We start from the raw sequence: 9,498 nt of genomic DNA, 5'->3' as shown, positions 1-9,498 counted from the left end.
GACCCATTTGATTTTTTTTCTTTCTATCTACCTGTTGTCCTGATAACTGAAGAACCTTTGCAACACAAGTAACAGCATAATGGTAACCGGAATATAATTACTGAATTTAGTAAAGACATGTATTACACTACTGCATTACTGAAAAATGTCCTGTGATTACTGTACTTTTGAATTGCATTATGCCTAACATAGCATAGATGTACATTAGCCTCTGGATCTGCCAATGCATAGGTCCCTAAGAACCTGCATTCTGTCTGAAGGCCACCAGATGGCGAAAGCTGTGGCCACAAAAAACTACCCATCCTATACAGGTCCATGAGAAAAATGTCTTTCTGTCCTGACCTCTGTAAGCACTTTCCTGGTCTCAGTCACACATTTTGGGTAATTTTGAATAAAAAAATTAAGTCTGTTTTTGTAAATCTTTAGCATACTATAACATTTAAGTAGATTATCTGTGGTATGAAACCTCATGCTAATCAGCTAAAGACTGGAAAAAACACAAGCTGTTAGCCAATGAACGAGTCAGACACACCCACAACCATTAATATTTCTCTAAACACCTTAAGTGTATCATTGCATTTCTGTGCCACTTTTCACTAGATGAAGATCTAAAACTTAGCTTCTATGCTAGGATTTAAAGTGTGAACAGAAATGTTTGTTTATAGTGTGTGAGTGAAATGTATGAAATGAAATTAATTTAATAATTTCACAGAACTGAATGAAGTGCACCCAATGCCAGATGTCCTTGTTGTCTACAATGCCATCACCAAATACTGATTTTCTGTTTGTTAAAATATCGCAGCTCTGTCTGCGTCTTCACTGTGCAATTATACAACAAGGACACTAACACATAATTCTCCACGAAAAAGTTTAAATCATCAGTCACATGTGATGATCTACGAAGGCCAAAATATTGAAGTAAGAGGATATATGGTGGAAAGTGAATCGCCTTATATCTGACATTTCCTCTGAGCTAATTTGCAGTGGAGTGCATGCAGACGCAAACCAATTAGGGCTCAGGAAAGCTGGGGAGAGGTCAACAGGCTGGCTATTATCTTGCTGTGCCAAATATATACCTGACGATATCTGGGGCAAGATTTAGGTCAAGAAAAAATGACCTGAATCGGACTAATGTGGTCTGTGGATCAACAGGGCCAGGTGGATGTGGGTAAGAGAGTAGGAGTCGATTTCTAACGAAGACTCCAGGGGCCACGCTGCAAGAGTTTATACTGTGTGAATGCCTGTGTGTGTTTCATTATGTGTCTGGATGTACTGTTCCCGTCCTGTGATTGTGAAGAACTTTTGGCTCGTTATTGAAATCCAATCTCATTTATGTCAGAGTAGCTGTCTGCAATACCTGTGCACTTGGTACAAGCTAAAGCTGGTCCCTATCTAAAGGATACAGAATAGAAATCAATTTGTGGGACGCATGACCTGACAGCTGTGGGACTAAATGACCTCAGAAACAACACTCTTAGGACTTAATCTCTGAGCAGTGTCAGCTATAATTCGTTTGGAGAGAAACTGTATAGACAGATGCATAACCTCTGCAACAACCTTTACTTGACAGAAACAGTCACGTGTTTGCGCTACATGTGCAAGTATGAGCGTGTCTATATGATTCTTTCCACAAGTTATTTCCCTTTAGTCTAGACACTGATGTAAGCAGTCAACAGCAGAGGTTTCCTTGAACTTCACAACCTGGAGATTGATTCTTCAATAAAGCAAGATGGTGTTTTTGAAACTTGGAGGAAGTTCACTTTCTCAATGCTCTCTGTTCAAGTCCAACAAACAGATGATGTTCTTGTCTTTTAAAGTGATGTTTCAGAATATATTTGTCCTCATGATATGTAAATGACAGTGAGATTACTGTATAAGGAATATTTATGATGAGAACAGAATACAGTGCCTGACATTATATCTAATGTAGTTTATCTTCAATTCAATCGTGGTTTAAATTGAGTTGTACTGGATTTTAGGACACAAAAAAAGAATCATTTAATGATTTAGATTTTTTAAGATCCCTTACAAATTTTGTGGGAATCAAATGAAAAATCCAAAGCTTTAATCACTGAACCTTTAATAAATCTGCTTTGTTGCTTTGTTTGTATTGAGTGATGACAGAAGGATACTTTTTAGAGCCGTAACGGGAGCTTTTGGGAGGAGAACCGTTTAATTGTAATCTCTGGTTCATTTTTGAAGATGTTTTTGTTATGTTGACAGTGAAGTGTTTTATTAGTGAAAAAAATGTGTTTTTTGTTTTAAGTGAAAAATCAGTCCTACGTTTAAGCTGGTCAGCTTTTTGCTCTTGCTAGCATTTTGTCTTCGTACTGTTAATATGTCTATAAATTTGTAAAAACTTAACGATTTTGGCCTGAAATTATTTGTTGCAACTATCTGGATAATCCATTAATATTCCTAATTTTTTTTCACCTTTTAAATTATGAGATTTTTTTGCTTAAACTGTAAACTGAGTATATCTGGCCGCCTGATGGGCCAAAATAAAAAACTAAACTTTTGGATTTAGCTTTTCTCTGTATGTTTTAACTCAGTTGGTCAATTGATAACTAAGCAATGAATAAAATAATGTTCAGAGCTATTTATGTTGTGTAATTACCAGCCCTAAAATCTGTTAACAGTTCTATATTTGCAATCTTTTGCACATAGGAATATAGCTTTAAAACAAAACATTCAGTTTAAAGTTAATGGGCCATTTGCTAAACTTACATGGCACATACAACATATATGCAACATTTAATGTCTGTCGTGTTTATCAAGTTATATATTTTTAGAAGTTGTAGATCTTAAACATGAAAAATTTTATGCTTTTGTTGTTTTGTGCTCATGGCCGCCACTCCCTGAGCCTGGTTTTGCCGGAGGTTTCTTCCTCTTAAAGGGAGTTTTTCCTTTCCACTGTCACCAAGTGCTTCCTCGTAGGGGGTCATTAGATTTCTCTGTATTATTTTAGAGTCTATAGAGTCTATAAGGCACCTCGGAGTGACTGTTGTTGTGATTTTGTGGCATATGTAAATAACAGTTAATTGAATGTTTCAAAATTCACTTTTTATGTCTTTTGTGTAAAAATAATTATATATGTACACCTGTATTTGATTCAAGTATCACAATTTATTACAAAAACTAGAACTTTTTTCATCTGTCAGTGTTGCCATGCTTTAAGCATATAACAATACAGTATAAAACCTCAACCCAAAGGTAGAATAGTAAAAGCAGAGATCATAGATGCTGACGCAGCATTACAGAAGTTAAGACATGCTGTTACTGTACAGGAAACATTACGACTGAAGTACAAGCATCTGTAAAATGTGCCATTGGCATCAGTGATTTGCATTTTACCATAAGCAATCTGACCCTTCCTCAATTTAAAGTGTCACGGGAAATGCCCCCTTGGAAAATAATTTACACGAAAATAAACACAAACACAGAAACACTCTGCAAATGATCATGGATGTGCTGAGATATTTTTCAACAGCCCAAGGCACTCAGGCTCAAACGTTGGCAATAAATATACATCATTCTTCAGACAAATCACGTCAAGCAGGTGGTGGTTAGAGAAAGAAGAGTGACAGAGAAACAATGTTGTCTAGTTCGTAACCTCTTGGAGAACACAATCCTTTCACAAAACAAAAGTCCACCTGGCCTTTTTTCACAGTGAAAATTGCTGGCAGTCGAGACAGAAAAAAGACATATGAAGGACTCAGTCATTTTGTTGACTAGTGCGACATCTGTTCTCTAAAAACTACATTAACCTCTTACTGTATTTTTGATGCTGGCCTGTCATTTTGGTCTCTGAGGGCGACCTCTGCTCACTAGAATGGCATCACCTGCTCCTCCCGGATGCGCATTCAAGCACCACAGGGTGTCGGAGCGCTCCCCTTTTATTTTTCAGTGGCCCATCCCACGTGAGAATCTGGTAAAATATCTATCAAACTGCCCACAAGTGATGTTTTCAAATATCTATGACAACCCAGACGCTATTCACTGACACAATCTCCTCAGATTGGCTGACCTTTTGAATGAGTTTACCGAGGCCGTGACAACACTGGTTTTAGCAAAAACCACTGAGATTCTCTTCCCTGCAGTTCAGTTCAGTTGAGCTGGCGACAGGCTTCGAATGTCCACTTCGAGGCACCTCCATAAATATCGAGGCTGGTCTCCATCCATGCAAAAACGTTGCCCACTTGTGCTTTGCTGCTGCATGTCGCTAGATTGTAAATTTCTCCCACAGACAGTTTACGATCCCAGATGTGAAAATTTGCCAGGTCTCCTACAAAAGCTTGTGTGGCGTCGAACCCTCCTCCAAGCGTGTCCTGTGGCAAACACAGTTTGATTTAATAAAGGATGATGAGCCTGCTTCATGAAGAGAAACCACAGTCTCTTTAACTATTTGGATGTTTATTTGCCAATCTAGTGGGATTTTTTGATGAGCTCTAACCTTATATCTTATAAAACTTAAAGTATTCCATTTTTTAAGGCTCAATGAATACAAATTATCCAGCTGCTTACATTTTGTTGTAATATAACATAAAATACTATAATGTATGATATGTTGTGTGTTACTAAATCATGAGAAATAACATTTTTTAAAAAGGTGCTTCTTTCGACTGGCAGGTGTGGAGCATTAAAACCAGGCTGTGCTTACTGCTTACCTGCTCTTGGCCAAGGATCAGCAGGCCCTGAGATTTGATGGGATGATATGGAGCCAGGTTTTCTCCACTCCCCCTCTTGACACCATCTTGAAAAGCCTCCCAAACACCATCACGAGTTGTCCAAGTCACGCAGATATGATGCCACTTTCCATCGTTGATGAGAAATGGCAGCTTTGCTACCTTTAAGAAGTTCAAATGCAGGAATTATCAGACCTACAGTGGAAACGAGAATGTCTTGCAGTGTAAAAAAAAAATCGAGTGTGATTCGATTTTTCCTGCGTTTTTCTCGTACCTTGTCATTTATTAGAATCTCCATTGGATTGTTCCCCCACTCTATGAGAACCAGCTCGTTGGCTTGTCCAGGAACTGCGTAGGAGAAAGGTGTGCCCACTCCCGGAGAGGCGTTGGACTTGAGCCACATGCACACGGTGAGGGCATACATCTCTGGCAAACTCGTTTTCACTTTTGCGTACATGTAGTTGGTCCTCAGTGGGAACGTGAGCTGAAATTTATCCAGCGGCCTGTTTTCTCTCTGACCTTTGGTAGAAGAAACAGGAAAAACAGGCTTGAACTCGTTTTAGATGACGTGTTCTACCCCACACAGATATATCATTCCTAGCGTTCACATCCTGGGAATATTTCATGGGAATTATACGTTACACAACAAATCCACAATGGTGACGCGCCAGATTTGTTTTAATCTCGCGTGCTAAATCCATCACAGGAGTGGTAACGCTGTTTACGGCAATCTCTTCTTTTCATATTTGCCCGCACCTCATTGACTATATTTAACAGAAATCGCCGTAGACGGTTCTTCCGGAAAAAAGGAAGAAAGAAAAAGAAAAAAGCGAAAGAGAGCGAGTGAGCGGATGTTGTAAATTCTCCTGTGTCTCTTGGAGCAAATGGCGGTGGCAGGTCACTTATTGCATGTTTGAAATGGTCTAGAGTGGGAGTTGAAAACTGCGGGATATACACTGTCCCACCGGCTTTGTGCTCAACATTAAATCGGATATATGATAATGTAGCCCACTATCCTAGATTGGACCCCCCCCCCCCCCCCCCCCCCCTGACTTTTCTTTTTTTTTTTTTTAATCAATTTTCTTATGATTGCTTGATTGCTACAGTCCCCAGCCCATATTGCTTACAACTAATCCACCACCAACTCTTTCCACTTACCTTTCTCCAGGTCGGTGATCCTCTGGTGTAGCGATGTGAGTGTGGACTCCACTCTCCCACGCTGCTCGGTCTCATTCCGGAGTCCGGGTTTGCCCTCTTCGATGCCGTTCACGCGGGACAGCACCTGCTTCTCCAAGTCGTCGATTTTACTTTGGAGAAGGTCTTTCAGGCTGTTTGCCTGCACCGAGTTGTTGCTTCTGCTGAATTGCTGTCAGGGGGTAAAAAAGTGCGCATTTAGGTGAAAAAGGTTCAGATTCCAGATTATATTTTATTTTGGAGGGTCACTGCCGTAAACTTGAAAGAGCAATTTAACCTACGCAAAGAATGTTTTTATTTTCATCTTATGTTCACACTGCGAATTAATTTTACGAATCTAGACTTGTTAACCTATTGTTTTATTCTAATTTTGTATGTTTTCCATCTTATTTGTCGCAAAACGAGCTGTACGCAAAAGTGTTTATATTCTCCCCGGAAACTGCAGCCCTACCTCCAGATTCTCTAATCTCTGCTTCAGCGACTGTAAAGTCTGTGATAGTTGCGTCAAAGTGTCCGCGGGGCCTCTGGACACGTCCCCCATCGTGTTTTTGGTCCCCGCTTCTTTCCTCCTGCCCCCGGGCCGCGCGTCCCCGAGGTCTGCGCCGCTCTGGCTCTCACACCGAGCCAACTTGGAGGTGAGCTCTCTGATAGTCTCTTTTTGGTTCATGATCGTCTCCTTCTGCTGTAAAACCGTCTCCCGCAGCTGCATAACCGTGGTCTTCAAGTCCTCTCCCGGCACACTGTTCTGCACGGTGGCCGAGCATATGTCCATATCCTTGGGTACGGACGTGCAAATGAACTGCGTCTGTCCGCCAAAGTCTTGAGACGAGCTCTCCAAGAAGACGCAGGAAAATAGAAAAAGTTTCCAGCAGATTTCTCTCTTTGCGGCCCGCATGTCGCCGTCTGCGCCGGGCTTCACTTTTTATTTATTATCGTCTTTAATTCTGTGCTTTATGAGCCGCAGTGACTTTCGCCAGTGTCCCCCTTGTTGTTGTACTCCGTCTCTGCAAGTGCGGTAGGTTTTTATACAGCATGCCCGGTTCTGCGCAGAGCCGCTCTCACTGCATCACAACCGGTGGGGAGGGGGGGGGGGGGGGGTCGCGCTGCCCCCGTTTAAAAGGCTCCGGAATCCGCGTCACATTCAAGAGATGAAACCCATTTCGCTCGCGGACTCCCACGTGTTAAATCTTTCATGGCTTTGGCTGTTTGTCATTTCTCCCCGTGTGATATTAATCTGGAAAACGCTGATTTGTAGATGGTAGTGGTTTGGGAGTTGGGGGTGTTGCTTTGCATGGCGGGGTGCCAGCAGAGCCAGCTGTGTTTTGTTTTGTTTAGGGTACACCTAAAGACTCTCTCTCTCACACACACTCACACACACATGCTGCGGGTGGATGCAGAGATCAGAAAGTTGCAGCAATTTGTGGCTGAGAGAGAGATAGTGTGTGTGTGTGTGTGTGTGTGTGTGTGTCCCACAGATTCAGCACCGGGGACAGCTCCCACCACTTCACAGTATCAGCAAGAGCAAAGAGAGCGGCGCGTTTAGTTCGTTTGAACGTGGAGAGCGTGTTTCATGTTTTCGTTTCAGCCTGTTTCTCCCTCTGTCATCTGGATCATACACGTCTGTCTCATGGTGATCTGTGAGAATTCAACGTGAAAAGCACTCTTCCCCCACAAACTCAGAGGCTATACCTCTCTCTCTCAGTCTCTCTCTCTCTCTCACACACACACACACACACACACACACGCCTTATTTATCCCCAATGACCCGCTCTTGCAGTCAGTGGTCTGCTCTGCGCAATAATTATCTCAATAATTCAGTTTCTAAAATGATAATCTGTCCCGCAGCAATTTAGCCCATCTATTATTCAGGAAGGGCATTTTCCCTCCCGTTTCTCAATATCTTTTTATTCAGTTGGTGATTAAAATAAAATGAAAATACTGCAATTCAGTTACGAGAACATATTGTCTTTCAAATCAAATTTGATCTTTGGAGAAAAAAAAAGAACACAGGCAGGAGAGACAGGACTCCACGTGACAGACGGATGTTTGACAGAGGTGGTTAAATAGGTCATGCCATAATTACTCTCATCTATAGTGGGTCTCTGGGTTGTAGTTGCAGGTGCTTTTTTAGGTCAGGAATTAACACTGGATGATTCATTTGCTATATAACTGTGGTGTTAGTTTTATTATTGGATTACAAGCAAGTATAAAAAGTGTCCTGTTAGAATAGTCACTGCTGTGCAAAAGTCTTGAACCACACCTCATGACTTTAATTTGGGAAGTAGGTGCAGTGATTTAATGAAACCTGGGCAACAATACACAAAGGAAAAACAGTTTATACAATTCTAATGAGCTTGAAAGTTAACATTTGGTATGACAGCCTTTATGCTTCAGCACAGACTGAACTCTCTTAGGGAGCTTTCTTGTCATTTCTTTAAGTAGTTCTCAGGAATAGTTCTCCAGGCTTCTTGAAGGACATTCAAAGCTCTTCTTTGGATGTTGACTGCCTTTCTGTTCTGTTCTCTGTCTGTCTGGGTCCCACACTGCTTCAGTAATGTTGCGACCCAGGCTCTTGGGAGGCCAATCCATGGCTGATAATGCAACCAAGTTCAGAGCTTTTCCAGATGGTAAAGCATGATGGATAAAAAAATCTGTTGGTACTTTTTTGAATTCACAATTCCATCAGTTTTGACACAATCCCCCAAACCCTTGGCTCATTTGCAGCCCCAAACCATGCCAGAGCCTCCACCTTTGTTCAAGCTTATTGCTGACAATTTGAAAAAAGAATTTCAAACTTGGAGTCACTCTAGAAGACATGTTGTCACAGATTTTCGGTCCAGTTCTTGTGTAATTTGGCATACCTCAGCCTTTTCTCCCCGCTTCCCTTCCACAGGAATGTCTCCTTGACAGGCACTCTTCCACAGAGATCATTTCTGATGAGGCTTCAGCAAACAGTTGATGGATCCACTGATGGTCCAGTTGAATTCTCGTAGGTCCTGCATCAGGTCTTCGCTGGATTTTTCCCTTTTTCTTCAGGACATGACTTTTTGATATTGGTCATCTACCACCTGCTATAGACATTCTTTTTTCAGCCGTATCCTTAATTTATTTTTCCAGCACTTGTCCAGTTTCCCTCGAATTTTGTCAAAATAAAAACACTGAAAGACTTTCAGGAAGCCTGGAGAACTACCACTCAAGACAATGTCTGACTTCTTCAAAGGGAAATATAAAGAAATTATTTCCGGCTCAAGACTTTTGCACAGTATTTTATGTCTTTCTTTGCATGCCTCACTTTTCACTTGTCACATCACTGTGCTTCTGTGTCATAATATGCGACATAACTGAGCATTTTCAGGATTTACGTATGTATTACGTTTGTATTGTTAACTTATTGTCCCCTGAACTTCTTCTCTCTGTGGATTACAGCCCATTTAAGTGATGCAGCAGAGTCTACTTTAAGTGGAATGAAAGGCCAGAGAGGTTTAGTGATTTTACTTTCCGATGTTAATCACTGATAGACGCTCTTTGATAATATGAAAAATAAAGATGAAACCAGTGAAAATGGTTTCTTTTCAGCATTTTAGTTTGGAATGAAAGTTGTTATAAAAGATATTAAGGT

At 41.1% G+C, this 9,498-nt stretch overlaps 1 protein-coding gene across 1 annotated transcript; it reads right to left on the bottom strand.

Moving 5' to 3' along the window:
- Positions 1-3,106: 3,106 nt before the first annotated feature.
- Positions 3,107-6,902, bottom strand: nptx1l (neuronal pentraxin 1 like). Its single transcript, XM_085156942.1, has 5 exons — positions 6,331-6,902; positions 5,844-6,051; positions 4,960-5,204; positions 4,668-4,847; positions 3,107-4,328 (listed from the first exon to the last, which is right to left on the bottom strand). Exons 1-5 carry the CDS (start codon positions 6,772-6,774, stop codon positions 4,107-4,109), a joined length of 1,299 nt encoding a protein of 432 aa, XP_085013068.1. The 5' UTR covers positions 6,775-6,902; the 3' UTR covers positions 3,107-4,106.
- Positions 6,903-9,498: the final 2,596 nt, after the last annotated feature.

The sequence above is a fragment of the Neolamprologus multifasciatus genome, chromosome 4, assembly GCF_963576455.1.
Source record: "Neolamprologus multifasciatus chromosome 4, fNeoMul1.2, whole genome shotgun sequence".
NCBI lineage: Eukaryota > Metazoa > Chordata > Actinopteri > Cichliformes > Cichlidae > Neolamprologus > Neolamprologus multifasciatus.
Note: the sequence above shows the minus strand (reverse complement) of the source record. Positions and strands in the feature narration are given on the sequence as shown.